This window comes from Mesoplodon mirus (assembly GCF_964341445.2).
Source record: "Mesoplodon mirus genome assembly, chromosome: 19".
NCBI classification, from domain to species: Eukaryota; Metazoa; Chordata; class Mammalia; order Artiodactyla; family Ziphiidae; genus Mesoplodon; species Mesoplodon mirus.
In genome coordinates, this window is record NC_138995.1 from 58,248,781 (window position 1) to 58,269,114 (window position 20,334).

Here is a 20,334-nt window from a genome sequence, read left to right on the forward strand (position 1 = left end):
CCCATCCCCAGTGATCCTAGACCCCCAGCACCCACCTGCCTAGGATCCTGGAGACTCCTTTTCCTCCTCTCGTGCCTGGAGAGGCTTTTCACATTCACACCTCAGTTCCTTGCCTCTCTGGCCAATTTCTAAACATACCTGACCCTATCTTTGGGAACCAGTGATGTAATCTCTGGGTCTCTGGGAAGTAAGCAGGGGGGAAAAAGAGGGCTTAGAGGGAGGGGGGATTCCCACTGGGACCTGCCCTAATCCCCTCCCTCCTGGCTCCCCACGTTCCACTTCCAGCAAAGCAATGACCCCTGGCCTGTGCTGTAGCCGGGCAGCCCTGCTCCAGGGGTTCTGAATTGGAAGAGCATGCAGGTGTTCCTTAAAGGGACCTGACAGAGGCCGCATCGCAGGCTCGCTCTACACCTCTCTCTTATATAAGAAACTTATAACGTGACCTGTGCCAACTACTACCGATCTGTAATTTACAGCCACTTCTAGGAGAGAAAATAAATGGGAAAACTACAACTCCCATGAGGCGAAGAGGCCAAGATGCCCGCGGAAGTTGACTCATTTTCCCCCGGCCCAACAGGGAGTTGTAGTTCTCTTTGAAAGTCTCCGTTCTTTCGCCTAAAAGAGCAGGATATGTGGCGTCAAAAGGTAGGGCTTCCGAGAAAGGAGGCTCGGCTTTCAAGAAAAGGTCAGCGACTTCGACAAGGGGCGGGGCCGCTAGACAGGGCCCCGAAACCTGGAGCCAGCGCGGACCAATCAGGCTGCTGAGAGTGGATCCTCTGCGGGGAAAGTGGGCGTGGCCTAGGGGGGAAATCGCAGAGAACACACCGGAGGTCTTAGCCCAGGAAAACGCCCTCTGCGGTGAAGGAGAGGTAAGGGGCTGGAGGGTCCTGGACTCTTGGGTCCTGGGGAGAAGGGAAGCGGGGCACCAGAGGGCTGGAAAACTGAGTCTCGGAGGACACCAGTACCTCCAGATCCTGGGAAAAGAGGAGGCTGGGGCTCTGGACCTTTGGGCCTGGGGAAAGAAGGGGTCGAGATCCCGGATTCCTAGTCTAAGCGAAGAGGGTGCTGGAAGCCAGGACTCCTGGGTCTGAGGAAGGAAAGGCTGGAGGCTCGGAATCCTGGCTCCCGAGAAACGAGACGCTTTGCGTCTTGATCCTTGGAAGGGGGCGGGGAGCGGCGCCGGGAGTCCAGACTCCTGGGTCCAGGGGAGAAGGCGGCTTGGGACAGACTTATTCCACCTCTCCGCTCCCACAGACCACGCCGCCATGCCTCCCGCTGGGCCCCGTGCAGCCCTCCTTCTCTTGTCACTTCTGCTGCAGCTGCGCGCTATTCTGACCGTGCCCCTGGAGCGGGGGGCGCCCAAGGAGGAGAATCCCGCCACCGAAAGCCCCGTGAGTGGCCTGCCCTGCTCGCCAGCCAGGTGTTTGCAGTGGTACTACAATTCCCGTGCCTCCGTGGCCCCTGGCTGGCTAGGGATGCGGCTTGGAATTTGCCTGCCATTCTTTGCCGTCCCAGGGCTTTGACGTGGTGAAAAACTTGGGGGCGGGTGTGTGTGTGTGTGTGTGAGATTTCTAAGCCCCTGACTTTGAGATATGGAAAATCAGGTCAGATTTTAGATGAAAAATCTGCATCACCCCCCCACCCCCACCTAAACCTCTTTGCTCTTTTAAGACGCCCTCCCCTCAAGAAGGACTCTGGAAAAAGAAACTACATTTCCCAGTAGCATCTTGAGCAGGTGGTGTTAGTTAACTGGGGTGTTACATCATGGAGCTCATGGGAGTTGTAGTTTAAATTATGATAGGGCACGGTAACTGCTCATTTATTCCAACTTGTGTTTATCGATCACTATGAAACCTGTGGCCTTAGGGAATTTGGAACTTGAAAAGATCCTCAAGGCCAGTGCCCTGATTTGTGGCCCGAATCCTACAGCTCCCACTAGGAACGGACACACCACTGTCTCTGGAACAAATCATCCCATGCTCCTGTATGACAGGTCCCCACCCAGCAAGTGAGGCCTTTGCTCCGTGACATCTTTGCTGACACAGGGCAGCTTGAGTCCCCTTGCCTTTCATTCATTCCACACATTTCTTGAGCATCTTCTAGGAGCCAGGCACAGTGCTAGAACAAGCTCCCTGCCCTCACAGACCAGCTTAGTTTGCTGGGAAGACAAACGGCAGGGCCCTCTGAGAATGGACACCAGGGGTGATGGTCAGGGAGGAAGGAAGGGCCATTTGAGCTAAGATCTGAAGTACGGGGAAGAATATTCCAGGCAAAAGGAAAAGCCTGGGCAAAGGCTGCGTGGTGGAGGAGAGCACAGTGAGTAGATGGACTTACAGGAGGCCAGTGTGGCTGAAACAGAGCGAGCGAGGGGGAGATGAGGTCAGAGGAAGAACAGGGAGAGATCCCACGGGGCCTTGTGGGCCATGGTGGAGACTTTCTTTATTCTGAAGCTACTAGAGTGTTATAAATGTCAATAACAACAACAACAAAAAAAGGCTTCCCTGGTGGCGCAGTGGTTGAGAGTCCGCCTGCCAATGCCGGGGACACGGGTTAGTGCCCCGGTCTGGGAAGATCCCACATGCCGCGGAGCGGCTGGGCCCGTGAGCCATGGCCGCTGAGCCTGTGTGTCCGGAGCCTGTGCTCCGCAGCTGGAGAGGCCACAACAGTGAGAGGCCCGCATACCACCAAAGAAAAAAAATGTCAATAACAACAATCATAATAACATTGACAGCTCTTACTAAGTGCCGAGTTAAATATTTAAATATATTAACTGCTCTAATCCTCACAACAGTCCCTATGAGGTGGATACTCACCTTACTTTACAGGTACGGAAACTGAGGCACAGAGACGTTAAGTAACTTGCCCAAGGACTAAGATTGCCAGACTTAGCAAATAAAGACGCAGGACACTCAGTTAAAATTGAGTGGGTTTCAGATAAACAATGAATAATCATTAGTATAATATACTGAAAGTTATTCATTGTTTTATCTGAAATTTAAATTTAACTAGGCATCCTAGCAGTCCGAACAAGGTCACATAGCTAGTAATTGGCAGATTTGGGATTCCAGCCCACTGTGTTTGGCTGAATGACGGCCCCCAAAGATGTCCGTGCCCTAATCCCCAGAACCTATGAATATATGGCAAAAGAGTGTTTGCACGTGTGATTGAGTTAGGTGGAGAAATTATCCTGGCTTATCCAAGTGAGCCCAATGTAATCACAAGGGTTCCATATAAGAGCCAGGCAAGAAAGTCAGTGTCAGAAGCGATGGGATGATGTAAGCAGAGGTCAGAGTGATGCAAGGCCACAAACCCAGGAGTGTAGGCAGCCTTTAGAAGCTGGAAAAGGCAAGGAAGCAGATTGTTCCCTAAAGTCTCCAAAATAAGCTCAGCTCTGCTGAACCATTTTGGACTTCTGACCCCCAGAACTCTAAGAGAATAAACTTTTATTACTCTAAGCCACTTAAGTTTGTGATACTTTGTTACAGCAGCAATAGGAGATTAGTACACCCGCAGCGCCATAGCTGGGTGATCGGCGCCCATTTACCACCTGTGGTGTGTTCCTCAGCAAATGTAATGATAGCTATAGTAGACTGAGTATCTTCTAAAGCCTTGCCATGGTGCCAGGCTTTTTTTTTTTTTTGGTGCCAGGCTTTTTATCTCTTACTTTTCACCACAGCTCTGAGAGGTAAGAAATTTATTGCCTATTTTACAAATGGAAGAGTGAGGCCCAGGCAGAGGAAAGTGCCAGCCAGCTACACGTGGCAGGGCTAGGACCAGGAGCCCAGGGAGTTTTGTCTGTCTTGTTCACTTGCTGTGCCCTATAGAACAGTGCCTGGCACATGGTAGGGGCTCGTTGCATGCTTGTTGAATGAATGAGTGTACGTTTCACTGCTTTCCAACAAATACCAGTGTGTCCGCTCTATGGGCAGTGTTGGGCTGGGTGTTTACCCTTGTGATTTTCATTTCATCTCCACTACAGACCTGGGAAGAGGTAAGAGCTGTGGCCCGGAGGATCAGGCAATTTGCCGGGGATGACAGAGCAACCAGCCTCTGCTGGCTCTAGAGCCTTTATCCCATGGGGCAGGCCTCCTGCTCAGGGTTGGGGGCTGATCTCTGGGTCCCTCAGCAGGTGCCCAGGGGAGCAGAGCCTGGGTCCTACCTGCAGGGAAGAACCAGAGAGGGACCAGGGCTGAGGCTACTATGTTCATTCTTGTTGCCTCAGGACACAGGCCTGTACTACCACCGGTACCTCCAGGAAGTCATCAACGTGCTGGAGACGGACGGGCACTTCCGGGAAAAGCTGCAGGCCGCCAATGCTGAGGACATCAAGGTGTGGCTGGGTGCGAGCACACTGGGAGGGCATGCATGCTCAGAGGGCAGAATTCCAGAACGGACCAGGTTCCCTAAAGGGGAACCTTCCAGGCATCACAAAACTGAGACTGGGGAGAAGTCACTTCTCGGGGTCACATAGCTGGGAAGGGATCTGGGGAAGACAGAATGTGTGGTTAAGTGTGGATGTGGATGGTACATGCCTCCCAGTATCAGCTCTACCAGCTGTGTGGCCTCCCTTCACTGTGCCTCAGTTTCCCCGTCTGTAAAATGGGGGTAATAATAGAACCTGCATCATAGGACTATCCGAGGTAAGACGTGTAAAAGGCATGGATGTGCACAGTGGCCATTCTCAGTAAGCGCAATTTGAGGGCTGGTTCTGCGAGTTCTCAGCATAGTGCTCTCTACACAGGAAGAATTCGAAACACGGGAGATGCTGTCATCACTCACATCATCTCTAACTCTCATGTTAGGCCTCTAGAGGAGCTGTGATTCTCCCCATTTTACAGAGGTGGACACTGAGGCCCTAGTAGCAGTGTTTGTCCTTCCTGGAGGCCTGGGTCTCAATCCCTGGACTGACTGAGCCCAGAGCCCACATCCCACCCCATCCCCCAAGCAGTGTTCCTCGGAAAGGATGCTGACACACACACACACACACACACACACACACACACACACGCCATGAGGAGACAACACTGCCTGCCACCACCCAACCCCACCTAGACTTCCCTCCCCATTCGGGTGCATGTTGGAACATCCCACCTGGGGGATCCACCCCGAGTTCTCCAAACACCTTGGCCCAGAGGAAGCCCCAGGGCCTGGGACTGATGGGAGGAGGGCAGCCCTGCTCTCCCCAAAACCTCCCAGCATTCCTTGGGCTCTTGTCCATCCCCATCCACCTGGCCCCCGACAATGGATGGGCATAACTAGAGACTGCTGAGCCAAGCCCATCCCACTGCCCAGCTGAGGAAACGGAGGCCCTAGAGGCCATCCAGCTTGTCCAAGGTCATACAAGTGGGAAATGACATCAGAAACAGTGGCCACGTAGGCAGGCAGGTTCTGAAGTGGGACAGTGGCAGGTTCCAATCCCAGCTCCACCTCACGCTCTTCTGTGCAAGTGGTCACACCCCTCTGTGCCTTAGTTGCCTTCTCAGAAAACGGGGAGGCTCATGCAGCACTTTCTCTGTTGCGGGGAGATGGGGGTGGGGTTGTGTGAATCAGCGATAATCCCCACTTTGAGGCTTTGGTCCAGCCTGTCATCAGCCTTCAGTAAAGGTCAGTTGTCCTTGTCACTGGTGGTGATAATCTCAGCCCCATTTTTGAGGTCCAGAGTAGGGAAACAGTGTGCTGGGGTCACGCAGTGCAGTGATGCCAGGACTGGGATTTGAACCCAGGCCCCAGGACTCTCACTCTGGGGAGACATGACCCCACCTGTGTCACCAGGCTGGAAACTGGCCTCCTATCCCCACTGTCTGAGGAACCTTGGGCCAGGGGCTTCTCCTCCTGAGCCTCAGTTTGTTCATCTATAAAATGGGGTTGTGGTCAGGATTAGAGGACGGACTCAGTGAGTCCAGCGCAGGACTTGACTCATCGTAGGTGCCTGACTGGTTGAGGTTAACATGACTGGCACTGTGGCCCCTTTGTCCTGCCGCCTCTGCAAAGGCCATGCCCCCTGCAGGCTGGAGAGACCCAAACAAGTGGCTGAGAAAGCCATCTGAGACAGTGCAGGGTGCTGGGGTAGCCTGGAGGAGGGACCCAGTCCGTCTGACAGTGAGAGAAAGCTTCTAGGGAACAGATCCTCCCGAGTGAGGTTTGAATTCTGAGTGGGAGTGTTTGGTGTAAAAGTTGAAACGGGGGTTGGGGGGGAAGGCGACGTTTCAACGGCAACACTGTGTGTACCAGTGGAGCATCTGGCACCTTCAGCTGTCTGCTGGTGGCGCCTTATAACGGACACAAAGACAGAGGGATGGGGCTGGAGCGGGACGGCAGGGAGGAGGGGGAGGCACGGGCAGATGCAGGATCTTGCGGGACCTTCAGTGTGAGGCCCAGGGATCCGGTCCTGTGGGCATTGGGGAGCCACGGGGGTGGGGGACTGTGAGAAGGCGAGGGGTGGGGTCAGCACAATTGAGAAACAGACATAATCCAAAGAGATGATAGAGGTAACTCAGAGAAGGCACCCTGCTCAGCACGTGTGAGTGTGTGTGTGTGTGTGTGTGTGTGTGTGTGTGGTGGCGTCAAGGGGGTTGTCGGGGATTCTTCCAAGGGAGGTGCCATCTGCTTTGAGTTTATTTTGCTTGTCTGTTTTAATTTTATTGAGATATAGTTGGTTTACAATGTTGTGTTAATTTCTTCTGTACAGCAAAGTGACTCAGTTACACATATATGTATTCTTTTTCCTATTCTTTTCCATTATGGTTCATCATAGGATATTGAATAGAGTTCCCTGTGCTACACAGTATGCTTTGAGTTTTGAAGGAGTGTGAGGACCTGGTTAGGCTTGGAAAGCAGTGACAGGGAGAATCCCAGGCAGAGGGACCGGCATGTGTAAAGGCCTAGAAGTGGGAAAGAGCCGTGAGCCATGAGCATGATCTGATGAGTGACGGGAAATAAGAAGGGCCTCCAATGCCAGGCTGAGGGGCTGGAATCTTGTCTCGGGGCCCCTGGGGGGCCCCAGGAGGCATCAGAAAGCTGGTAGAAGGCTCCAGAGAGGGCAGCCTGGTTTGTGTCCCCTCTCTCCTGGGCAGAGCGGGAAGCTGAGCCGGGAGCTGGACTTCGTCAGCCACCATGTCCGCACCAAACTGGATGAACTCAAGCGGCAGGAGGTGTCCAGGCTGCGGATGCTGCTCAAGGCCAAGATGGATGCCCAGCAGGAGCCCAGTAAGCAGGCCAGTGGGGTGGGCAGGGCCGGTGGGGTGGGTGGAGCTGGCGACGTTAGGGGTCATGGGGCAGCCTCCCTCCCCGGCCTCCAGGTGATTTTGGCAGGTGGAGCCAACTGGGGCCTCATCCTCTCCACCCCTGTAAACTCTGCATGGAAGATTGATCGAGTTTTCTTCCTAGCACAATCTACTATTAACATCACTCGGGAGATGTTAGTCATCTTAGTTGCTTGGGTGGTTTTTGATGTGTTTTTAATTTTTATTTTAACAAATCAGGGTCATTTAAAATTTTGATGTCACTTGAAACTTACAGAAAAGTTGCAAGAATACTACCAAACACTCTCAAATACCCTTAGCCCAGATTCTGTCATTGTTAACGTTTGCTCCATTTATCTGTAGTTCACATTTGCGAGTTCCTTGCAGACACCGTGTTCCTTTAGGCCTAAATATTTCAGTGTGATTTTTCTCAGAACAACAATGTTCTCCTACAATACTATAGTACAGTGATCAAAGTCAGCAAGTTCAACAGGTTACACTGTATTTTTCCTGGCTTACTTATTCTTTCTCTCCCCCACTAGAATGATTCTAATTTCCTGGCATTTATATGTGAGGCTATATTTTATAGTCTAATTGTATGGCTAAAAAAGAAAAACAAAGAAAGAAAAGAAAAAAAAAATGTGCCTAGAAGAGGGAGATTTGAGTGGATTTAAATTCCAAGATCCCATCTTATTTCTAACATTCCTAGATATAGTTTCTTGGAGCATGCGTCTAGACCATGCTATTCCTTTTAAATGACTTTATTGAGATATGATTCGTATACCAAACAATTTACCCAATTGAAGTGTACAGTTCAGTGATTAGTATATTCACAGGTATGTGCAACTATTATCAAAGTCAATTTTAGAACACTTTTATCACTCCAAAAAGAATCGCTAGACCATGTAACTATTACCCCTCTATTCGCCCCTGCACCCCTGGCAACCTACTTTCTGTCTCTATAAATTTGCCTATTATGGACATTTTGTATAGATGGAATCATATGATAAGTGATCTTTTGTGTCTGGCTTCTTCTAGTGTAATATTTTCAAGGTTCATCCACACTGTAGCATGTATCACTGCTTTATTCCTTTTTAGGGCCAAGTAATATTCCCTTGTCTGGATCTACCATATTTAGTTTGTCCATTCATCCATTGATGGATATGTGTTGTTTGCATCCATTGGCTACAATGGGCCATGCTGTTTTACTTATTGTAGCTTTGTGGGATATTCTGGTACTGCTGGGGCACCTTTTGGCTCGTCACTAAGTGTAAGAACAATCCTATTTTATTGAGATTTACCTCCAGCTTCTTTCATCTCCTGACCCCCTTGAGGCTCCTGTGTTACAGATGGGGACCCTGAACGTTGGTAGATGGTGCTAGGGGTCAGTAAGAGAGCTGAGCTTTGTTTTCATTCCTATCTGTTGCCTCTTATCCATTGATCAAGTATGTCTTGAGTTCTACTCTGTGCCAGGCACTGAGCAGGGTGCTGGGGCTCTAAGGTGACCAGATGGGCATGGTCTCCGGCCTCCTTCTGCATAACCATCCATGCCTTCTCTGTCTTGCTGTTTTAATTACTACAGTTTCGGAGTCTGACTTGATCTCTGGTAAACTGGATGTTCCCTTGTCATGAATGAGAAAGAATCCCTCCCATCAGTTGGTTGCTTATTACATCCCATACGCTAAGCTATGTACTTCAACTTTCGTCCCTTCAACAACTCAGGAATCTCCAGAATCTGACTCCTTCTCTCCACATCCATTGCTGTCACTGGGTTCCACTTGGATCAGCGCAGTCTCCTCCTCCCTGGGCACCCTGCCGCCGCCCTTGCTTTTCCCACGATTTCCCGTAGAACAGCCATTCTTAACAGAATCCTGTTAATATCTGGATTCATTTCCTGTGGCCACTGTAACAAATCAGCAACAACTTAGTGGCTTAAAACAACACACACTTATTCTCTTTACCTTTTGGAGATCAGAAATCCAAAATCAGTTTCACTGGGTCAAAATCAAGGTGTCAGCAGGGCTCTGTTAGTTCTGGAGGTGCTGTGGGGAGGAATCTGTTTCCTTGCCTTTTCCAGCTTCCAAAGCTTCATTCCTAGGCTGGGAACCTCTTCAAATCTAGCAGCATAGCGTTTTTCTACAGTCATCACATGGCATTCTTCTGTAGTCAGGTCTCCTGCTGCTTCCCTCTTACAAGTGTTACATTTAGCCCCCTTCCCCAGTTAATCCAGGATCATCTCCCCATCGCAAGATCCTTAATTTGATCACATCTGCAAAGTCCCTTTTGCCCCATGAGATCACATATTCATAGGTTCCAGGGATTCAGATGTGGACATCTTGGTGGGGGGGGCCTTTATTCAGCCTATCACAGCACCCAGTTCAAATCCTGTCCCTCCTGTGCTCAGAACCAGCCATGGCTCCCCAGTGCCCTCAGGATCAAGTCCACACTCCTTGCTAGTTGGAGGCCAAGCTGAGCCCTGCCATGCCCGTCCCAGCCCCTCCCTTCACATGTGTGCCCTCTCACCCGACCCTCTGGCATCAGCATTTTTAGTACAGAGGGTGACACATCTTTCTCACCTTGGGACTTTTGCCTGTGACATTCTTTCTCAGGGCTCTTGGCATGGCCAATGGAGCTTCGGTCTCAGCCCAGATGTCGCCTCCCTCGTCCTGCCCTGACAATCCTGCGTGAAGAGTCTTCCATTTGTTTGAGTCCTTTGTGGTCGTGTGTTTGTCCCTTACTCACCTGTCTGGTTCCTGCTGTGTCCACAGTGCTAGGCACAGGGTCGGGCCCAGAGTACGGCTCAGCACATATCTGTGGCATGAGTAACAAATTATGAGACTTGATCTGTGTGTGTCTCCTGGGTCTGTCCCTCCTCTGGGCGCACCCAGGCCCAGAGCTGCCGCCACTACAGCCTGAGTCACCTGCATTCCAGCTGCCTGTGTGTACCTTTCACGCCCACCAGCCCAGGAGCCACTGGAGGCTCAGGCCTGGGTCTGATTCACATGGGGGCCCCCAGGAGGCCTCTCAAGATGTGTGTCCAGTGGATGAGTGGGTGCCAAGTGTGTCCTGCTCTCTCCCTCTCTGCCGGAAAACTCTCGTACAAGGAGGCTGCATTACTTTGCTAGGGCTTCTGTAACAAAGTACCACAGGGTGGCTTAAACAATAGGCATTGATTGTCTCACAGTTCTGGAAGGCAGAAGTCAAAAATCAAGGTGTCAGCAGGGGGTGGTTCCTTCTGAGGGCTGTGTGGGAGAATCTGTTCTGGGTCTTTCTCTTTGATTTGGAGATGGCCACTCCCCCCCTACCCGCCCCCGCCATGTCTATTCACATTGTCTTCCCTCTGTGTGTGTCTCTGTGTCCAAATTTTCTCTTTTTATAAGGACTCCTGTCATATGGGATTAGGGCTCATCCTCATGACCTCGTTTTAACTTGATCACCTCTGTAAAGCCCCTCTCTCCAAATAAGGTCACATTCTGAGATACTGGGGGCTATCAACCTCCCTGTGAATTTGGGGGCACGCACTTCAACCCATAACAGAATTAAGTGTCACGTGCTCTGGAGCCCAACTAATCCTCACTCTGCCTCTTCCTAGATGGTGACCTAGACGTCAGTTCCCCTCTCTGGGCCTCAGTTTTCACATCCATAAAATGGGATAATCACAGAACCTATGTGAGATTTTTGTGAAAAGTAAATGCATTAATATATTTAATATGTTTAGAGCAGGGCCTGGCACATAGTACATGTTTGATACATGTTGGTTATCATCATGGTTATTATTATTTTCAGCATCAGACTCAGTTGTGGCATCACCTCCTCCAGGAAGCCCTCCCTGATTGCTCCAGGCTCATTCAAGCCATCCTCTGTGGGCTTCTCCTGTGCCCTCTGTGACCACCTTTAGAGCACATCCAGCCCAGGATAGTTTTTGTTTGTTTGATTTTTGTTTGGGTTTTTTTGCCGTGCTACATGGCTTGTGGGATCTTAGTTTCCCAACCAGGGATCGAACCGGAGCCCCCGGCAGTGGAAGCACTGAGTCCTACACTGGACTGCCAGGGAATTCCCGCAGGATAGGGATTTTGAAAGAAAGAACGTTCCATGAGTTGTTCATTCCCCCCCCACCACCAACCCCGTCTTCCCTCTCATCCAGATGTACAGTTGGATCACCTGAGCCTCCTGAAGCAGTTTGAACACCTGGACCCTCAGAATCAGCACACATTCGAGGCCCGGGACCTGGAGCTGCTGATCCAGACAGTAGGTTGAGGGGGACCTGGGGGCAGAGGACCGAGGGAAGCTTTGTAGAGGGGGAGAAGGGAGCAGAGGCTGGGATGTGAGACCACTCACCCCTGCCTGGTGTTCTCTGAGGCCAGCGGCTGCAGAAGGGCTGGTTGTGCCTAAAAACCTTCCCCAGATTCTCTACAGGAAAGCCGAGTTGTGTGCGTGTGTGTCGGGGTCCGGGGGTTGGCTCCACTCACACCTGGATTCAAATCCCTCCCCTGTGACTGGAGGCAGGAATTCCCTCTGTGTCCTTGCTGTAGGCAGAATAATAGCCCCTCAAAAGACGTCACATGCTGTCTGCGGAACCTCTGGCTCTGTGACCTGATGTGGCAAAACAGACTTTGCAGTTGTGAGTAAGCTGAGGAGCTTGAGATGGGGGGGATGAGCCTGGGTTATCCAGGTGGGCCCTAAGTGTCATCACAAGGGTGCTTGTAAGACGGATGCAGGGAGTTCCCTGGTTGCCTAGTGGTTAGGATTCTGGGCTTTCACTGCCAAGGCCCAGGTTCAGTCCCTGGTTGGGGAACTGAGATCCTACAAGCCATGTGGTATGGCCAAAGAAATTAATAAATAACATAACATAACATAAAATTTAAAAAGAGGGAAGCAGAGGGAGATCTGACTACAGTAGAGGGCGGCAGTGTGACGACCAAAGCAAGGTGGCTCTGCTGCTGACTTTGAAGATGGATGAAGGGGCCACAGGCACGTATGCAGCTCTAGAAACTGGAAAAGGCAAAGAAGAGGGTCCTCTCCTAGAGTCTCCAGAAAGAGCACGTCTCTGCCAACACTCTAATTGCAGCCCAGTGAAACTGATTTCAGACCCTGGCCTCCATGCTGTAAGATGATGAGTGTGTGTTAAGCCACGATAAAAAATAATTTGTTAGAGCAGCACAGGAACAAATGTAGTCTTCATGTGAGAAGTAGCATCTACAACTCTGCCTCGTGGGGAAGGCCAAGTTCGGGGTTGGGGAGTGGCAGGGGATGCTCAGGTCTGCCCCTGCCTCTTCCCTGCTCACATCCCTTCTGTAGCTCCCCAGCACCCCCAGGACAGAACCTACCTCTCTCTGCCTGACTTGAGCCTCAGCCTGCTTTTCTGGCTGACTGGAGCTCCATCTAGTGGCCACGAAGATAATAGCAGCCATTTGACTGAGTCCATGCCTGACCTTCGTCCCCGAGAGATGGTTCTGCCGCTTATTTCCAGAACATTCCAGAAACTGTTCGCTTTCCTGCAGCCGCTCTGTCATTCTCCTGGTCTCAACCCCAGAGATGGGCTCCTTGCTTCTGCCTTCCACACTCAACAGCAGAGTTTCTCAACTCGGCACTCTTGACACTTGGGGCTGGATAATTCTTTGCTCTGGGGGCAGTTTGTGCATTGTATGATGTTTAGCAGCATCCCTGGCCTCCACCCACTAGAAGCCAGTAGACCTCCCCTAGTTGTGACAACCAACGATATCTTCAAACATTGACTGCTGTCCCCTGGGGACCGCAGTCACCCCAGGTTAAGAACCTCCGTCTGTTCCCCACACAACAGTTGTATTGGTTTTCTATTGCTGCCATATAACAAATTACCACAGATTCAGTGACTTAAGACAACAGAAAGCTGTCCTCTCACAGTTCTGGAGGCCAGAAGTTGAAAATCGGTATCACTGGGCCAAAACCAAGGTTTCCTTAGAGGCATCTGCTTCTTGCCTCTTCCAGCTTCTGGGGGTTGCCAGCATTCCTTGGCTTGTAGACACATCACTCCAGTCTCTACCTCCACCATCACATGGCATTCTCCCTGTGCCTCTCTGTGTCTTCTCTGTAGCCTTCTTCTTGTAAAGACACTAGTCATTAGAATTAGGGCCCACCCTAATCCAGTAGGACCTCATCTTAGCTAATTACATCTGCAAAGATCCTGTTTTCAAGTAAAGTCACATTCTGAGGTTCTGGGTGCACATGAATTCTGGGGGGACCCTATACAACCCAGTATAGTATTGTTATCACCATTTTCCAGAGGCAGAAACTGAGGCACAGAGAGAATGAGTAACTTGCCCAAGGTCACACAGCTAGCGGGATTTGTTCACATGGCAGAGCCTAGATTTGAACCCTGGGCAGAATAATTAGAGACCTCATGTTGTTTACCCCCTAGCTGTACTGCTTTCCATATTAAGTCACCTTATGTGCTGTTCCTTATTATTTATTCCTCCAAGATCTTGAGATTGTGGAGGACTTGAAAGAAGTGAGTTAAAGTTGCTATTGTGGGGCTTCCCTGGTGGCGCAGTGGTTGAGAGTCCGCCTGCCGATGCAGGGGACATGGGTTCGTGCCCCGGTCCGGGAAGATCCCACATGCCGCGGAGCGGCTGGGCCCGTGAGCCACGGCCGATGAGCCTGCGCATCCGGAGCCTGTGCTCCGCAATGGGAGAGGCCACAGCAGTGAGAGGCCCGCGTACCACAAAAAACAAACAAACAAACAAAAAAGTTGCTATTGTGTAACCATCCTCGTCTTTTGACCGAAGAGAGGAGGCTATCTATTATGGGACAAAAGTGACATCGGGACATAAGACCCAGCACACGTGGAAGTTGGGCCAAGTTCAGAGCCAAAGGCCTGGCGTTCGGAGTTTGGAATTAGGGGCTGGGCATAGAAGTGAGGTGATAGTGACCGTCTGCCTTTCCCCAGGCCACCCGGGACCTTGCCCAGTACGACGCAGCCCATCATGAAGAGTTCAAACGCTACGAGATGCTCAAGGAACACGAAAGACGCCGTTATCTGGAGTCCCTGGGAGAGGAGCAGCGAAAGGAGGCAGAGAGGAAGCTAGAAGAGCAACAACGCCGGCACCGAGAACACCCCAAAGTCAATGTGCCTGTAAGGACCCCCATGCATGCCTACCCCGCCCCAACCATGTCCAACTTTCCAAGCTCCACAAGGAAGTAGCTGAAAAACTACAACTCCCAGCAGACCTTGAGGCAAAAGGCCCCTTTTAATATACCCAGCTACCTCAAGGGACTGCTGGGAGTTGTAGTTTTCTTGCTTGAGGGGAATGACATTTGAGGGATGGGGGGTAAAGTGTTCTCTAGCTTTATCCTATGGGACCCAAACCTCTTGCTCATGAGCCCCCGGCTCTCCCTTCCACAGGGCAGCCAAGCCCAGTTGAAGGAGGTGTGGGAGGAACTGGATGGATTGGACCCCAACAGGTTTAACCCCAAGACCTTCTTCATACTGCATGGTAAGGTGGAGAGGGAGTCCCAAGACCCAGGCTAATGCTGAGGCTCTGACCTTTCTGGGGTCTGAATGCTAAGAAGGGGTCTCCCTAACTCACGGGGCTTAGGGAGGCCAAAGAGGTCTGAGCCCCTCTCCCCTGGTGGTCTAGAAGGCCCTATCCGTCCCTGTTGTTGGGAATACGGTCTTCCATGGAAGAGCTCGTCCTTTTTTCTGGGATACACCAGGCCTCTGGGTTCTAAGAACTGACTGGTGTCCCTAACTGAGCAAACCAGGCTTGGCTAGGCCTGGGCCCCCCTCCCACGGCAGCCCAGAAGCCCCGGTCACTTCTGGGGGCCCTATCACTAAGCAGGGGTTGCTCCCTAGTAACCAGGCCTCCACGGACCCGGGAAGCCCCTTCTCCATGGTGATTCAGGGACATGGTCCCCTTCATTTTCTTCCTGTCTGGAAACATCACCTCTATGTCCAGCCTCTAATTCCAATCTCCAAATGCCAGGCGTTTTGCTCTGAATCTGGGTCTTATGTCCCGATGTCACTACTATTTTTTTTTTTTTTTTTTTTTGCACCGTGCGACTTGCGGGAGCTTAGTTCCCCGACCAGGGACTGAACTGGGGCCCTCGGCAGCAAAAGTGCGGAGTCCTAACTGCTGGATCACCAGGGAATTCCCCTGATACCACTTTTTGCCAGGCCCCCTCAGGTGTGCCCAGGAACCCGAACCAAATGCTATAGCCTGTCACCAGAGCTTAGCAGGGTCTGATTCATTCATTCAGCAAATGTTTACGAAGAGACCTCTAAGAACCAAGCTTCACGGAGACCCTGTGTATACAGCTGTGAACAAAAGAAAGTCCCCCTGGCATCACAGAGCCAGTGATCAGGCAAACAGATAATTCTGTAGTTCAGTGAATCTAAGTGACCATTGGAACATAAGATGAACACTTGAACACTTGAAGTTTACATAAACTGCCCATTAAACTAACACATCATCGATGATAAGATGCCTCTCAATTTTATGGATCATAAAATATGGGGAGAAAAAAGTGCATCTTAGAATCAGTGAAGTAGGTTCTATAGTAGATGATCAGGTAGTCACATTACCATGGAAAGGAGGAAGTGGGATTAAAGGTCTAGAATGATGATTTTATATAGCCTGGTCTGGAAAGATTTTTGCTAGACCAGCACTGTCCAATAGAACTTCCTATGCTGATGGAAGTGTTCTGCAGCTGTGTTGTCCAATACAGCAGCCACCAGCCCCATTTGGCTTTTTTTCTTCTTCTTCTTTTTCTTTTTTGGCTGTACAGCATGGCATGTGGGATCTTAGTTCCCCGACCAGGGATCGAACCTGTGCCCCCTGCATTGGAAGTGCAGAGTCCTAACTAACCAGTGGACCACCAAGGAAGTCCCTTTTTTAAAAAAAAAAAAAATGAATTTATTAGCCCAGCATTATTTGCTCTTTTTTTTTCATTAATTTTTATTGGAGTATAGTTGATTTACAGTGTTGTGTTAGTTTCTGCTATACAGCAAAGTGAATCAGTTATGCATATACATATATCCAGTCTTTTTTAGATTTTTTTCCCATATAGGTCATTATAGAGTATTGAGTAGAGTTCCCTGTGCTATACAGTAGGTTCTTATTAGTTCCCATGTGGCTATTATTATTAATTAAGCACTTGAAATGTGGGTTTTACAACTAAGAAATTGAATTTTTTTAATCAATTAAAAATTTTTTTAGTTTATTTAATTTATTTATTTTTGGCTGCGTTGGGTCTTCATTGCTGCGTGCGCACTTTCTCTAGCTGCATTGAGCAGGGGCTACTCTATGTTGCAGTGCGCGGACTTCTCGTAGCGGTGGCTTCTCTTGTTGTGGAGCACGGGCTCTAGACGTGTGGGCTTCAGTAGTTGTAGCACGCGGGCCCAGTAGTTGTGGCACACGGGCTTAGTTGCTCTGCAGCATGTGGGATCTTCCCAGACCAGGGCTCAAACCCATGTCCCCTGCATTGGCAGGCAGATTCTTAATGGCTGTACCACCAGGGAAGCCTCTGATCAATTAAATTTTTTAAAATTTGTAATTGTGGTAAAATACACTTGACATAAAATCTACCATCTTAGACTTTTTTTGCGGTACATGGGCCTCTCACTGTTGTGGCCTCTCCCGTTGTGGAGCACAGGCTCCAGACGTGCAGGCTCAGCGGCCATGGCTCATGGGTCCAGCCGTTCCGTGGGATGTGGGATCTTCCCGGACTGGGGCACGAACCCGTGTCCCCTGCATCGGCAGGCAGACTCTCAACCACTGCGCCACCAGGGAAGCCCTTAGCCATTTTTAAGTGTACCTATCAGTAGTGTTAAGCATACTCACATTATTGTGCAACAGTCTTTTCATCCTTGCAAGACTGAAACTCAGGCTTCCCTGGTGGCACAGTGGTTGAGAGTCCGCCTGCTGATGCAGGGGACACGCGTTTGTGCCCCGGTCCGGGAAGATCCCACATGCCGCGGAGCAGCTGGGCCCGTGAGCCATGGCCGCTGAGCCTGCGCGTCCTGAGCCTGTGCTCCGCAACGGGAGAGGCCACTACAGTGAGAGGCCCGCGTACTGCAAAAAAAAAAACAAAAAACAAAACTGAAACTCTGTATTAATCATCAACTCCCCATGACCCCTCCCACATCCCCTGGTAACCTCTATTCTCTTTTGTCTATGAATTTGACTCTTCTAGCTACCTCATATAAGTGGAATTGTAGAGTATTTGTCTTTTTTGTGACTGGTTTATTTCACTTAGCATAATGTCAAGAAAACGAATCTTTCATTGTATTTGATTGTTACTCATTTAAATTTCATTTGCCCCATGTGGCTAGTGGCCGCTGGATTGGACAGCACCGCTCAAGAGAGATGACATTTGAACCAAGACCTCAGTGAAGTGAGGGGGTGAGCCTCGAAGATATTTGTCTAGATGGGGGGCATAGCAAGCACACGCAGGGGAGAATGAACTTGGTGGGTTTCCAAGGTCACTGGAGCTGAATGCTTGAAGAGAAGAATGATAAGAAAGGGAATTTCTGGGGGGCATGGGATGAATTGGGAGATTGGGATTGACATATATACACTATTGATACTATGTATAAAATAGATAACTAATGAGAACTAATGAGAACTGTACAGCACAGGGAACTCTACTCAGTGCTCTGTGGTGACCTAAATGGGAAGGAGATCCAAAAAAGAGGGGATATATGTATACGTATAGCTGATTCACTTTGCTGTACAGTAGAAACTAACACAATAGTGTAAAGCAACTATACAAAAAAAAATAAGTAAAAATTACCGGACTTCCCTGGTGGCGCAGTGGTTAAGAGTCTGCCTACCAATGCAGGGGACACAGGTTTGAGCCCTGGTCCGGGAAGATACCACATGCCGTGGAGCAACTAAGCCCGTGCGCCACGACTACTGAGCCTGTGCTCTAGAGCCCGTGAGCCACAAATACTGAAGCCCGCGCGCCTAGAGCCCATGCTCCACAACAAGAGAAGCCACCACAATGAGAAGCCCACGCACTGCAACAAAGAGTAGCCGCTGCTCACCACAACTAGAGAAAGCCCGCGCACAGCAACGAAGACCCAATGCAGCCATAAATAAATAAATAAATAAATTTATTTTGTTTAAAAATTACCAATTTAACCATTGTTAAGTGTAAAAAAAATTTTAAAAATAAAAAGGAATTCCCTGGCGGTCCAGTGGTTAGCACTCTGTACTTTCACTGCCGAGGGCACGGGTTCAATCTCTGGTCAGGGAACTAAGATCCCACAAACACAGCCAAAAACAGAAAAGAAGAATGATAAGAAAGACTGCTAGGGAGGTAACAGCCACCCTACAGCCAGGGTAAGGAATTTGGATTTTATTCTGTCTCGGGTGAGACACAGCAAAAGGATTTTGAGCAGAGGAACTGACCCCATCTGCTTTAAGGGTTGGCAGGATCCGTCTAGGTGCTGTGTTGAGGACAGGCTGTAGGGGCCAGGGCCAGAGCCAGGACCCTAGTTAGGAGGCATGAGATGCTGGTGACTGGACGGTGGAAGTAGGGAAGAGTGGTCATATTCTGGATTTGTCTTGAAGGTCAAGCTGGTAGGACTTGAGGATGGACTTGATGAGGATTGTAATGGGACAAGAGAATCAAGGGTGACTCCAAGGTATTTGGCCTGAGCAACTGGAAGGATGGAGAGAGGAGGGCAAGCGTGTTTGGCAGGGAAGATTGGGAACTGGGTCTGTCCATGTCAAGCTAGAGATGTCTATTAGACATTTATGTGGAGATGGAGAGTGGGCAGTTGTGTATTCAGGTATGGAGGCAGCTTGCAGATGGCGTTAAAGATGAGGGACTGGAGGAGCCCATCTAAGGAAGTCTTGCCAGTAGAACTGTTTCTGTAAGGATGTTCTCTGCTGCCCAGTATGGCGGCCACCAGCCATATGTGGCTATTGAGTGCTTGCCATGTAGCAAGTAGGACTGATAAACTGAAATTTTAATCTTATTTAATATTAATCAATTTAAATTTTAAACAGCCCATGTGGTTAGTGGCAACCATATTGGACAGATCTGAATATTTAATAGGGAAGAAGTCATTGTCCCCGTCCCCTACACCACCCGTAGAGGTCAGGAAGAGGACAGGGCCAGTGAAGGAAAATAAGGGCAGCTGGGGAGGAGAGGATGATGTTCTGAGAGCCAAAGGCAGAAAGTCAAGTAAGGCGCAGGCTAAAGCTTAACCATTGGATTTGCAAGGTCAGGGTTCCTGGCTGCCTCCCTGGGACCAGTGTGGGTGCTGATCTGAGTGAGCAGAGTAGGCGAAGGCAGTGAGCAAGGTGCATGTGGCGGAGGAGTCTGATTGGCAGGGAGAGGATTCTTTGGTGATCAGAGTCAGTCCTGGGCTGGTTCTCTGGGAGATGCCCCTGACACCCCTGTATCCTGGGCAAAGGGCTGATCCTGTGCCCAGGTCACTGGGAGCTAGAGATCAAGTCATTCTGCATGACAGTGGGCCCAAGTATGGTCCCAATGGAGTCTCGGGACCCTGATAGGGAAAGGGCTGTCTTAGCAACGGGCCAATGGGGCACTGAAGCCTGAAGGCCACCATCCTACTGTCGGAGACCCGTTGTTACCTATCCGCTGAGAACAGACCTCGCATCAGCCCAGAATTCCTTCTCCAACAGGTCACTTAGGAACTTGACCCACTCCGTCTTCAGTCCCCCAAGACACCTTGTTGTCTCTTCCTCAGATATCAACAGTGATGGTGTCCTGGATGAGCAGGAGCTGGAGGCCCTCTTCACCAAGGAGGTGAGTATCTTGGAAGCCATGGGCGCAGAGGATGCCCAGGTCAGCGACGTGTCCCCTCAGGATCCTAGTCGTCCCCTCAGGTCCCCCTGGATGTGAGTTCAGGGGGGAAACTACAACTCCCAGCAGCCCCTGAGGCAAAAAGAGGCTGCCAGGAGTGGCAGGGTGTCCCAAGGACTGATGGGAGTTGAAGTTGTCTGTGTGTGTTATAGGAGGTGGGGTAGCCTGGGAAGGAGCTTGCCCTGGACCTCTCAGTACATCCTGCTTTTTGCTTGACCCTGCAGCTGGAGAAGGTGTATGACCCAAAGAACGAGGAAGATGACATGCGGGAGATGGA

At 50.3% G+C, this 20,334-nt stretch overlaps 1 protein-coding gene across 1 annotated transcript in view; it reads left to right on the plus strand.

The window, feature by feature from the left end:
- The first annotated feature begins 688 nt into the window (after window positions 1-688).
- Window positions 689-20,334, plus strand: part of NUCB1 (nucleobindin 1) — a 21,267-nt gene continuing 1,621 nt past the window's right edge. The window contains exons 1-9 of the mRNA XM_082606695.1: window positions 689-869; window positions 1,255-1,391; window positions 4,223-4,330; window positions 7,074-7,206; window positions 11,386-11,489; window positions 14,167-14,352; window positions 14,623-14,713; window positions 19,942-20,000; window positions 20,282-20,334. Coding sequence (XP_082462821.1) covers window positions 1,266-1,391; window positions 4,223-4,330; window positions 7,074-7,206; window positions 11,386-11,489; window positions 14,167-14,352; window positions 14,623-14,713; window positions 19,942-20,000; window positions 20,282-20,334 — 860 coding nt within the window. The 5' untranslated portion in view covers window positions 689-869; window positions 1,255-1,265. The remainder of the gene's footprint in view (window positions 870-1,254; window positions 1,392-4,222; window positions 4,331-7,073; window positions 7,207-11,385; window positions 11,490-14,166; window positions 14,353-14,622; window positions 14,714-19,941; window positions 20,001-20,281) is intronic.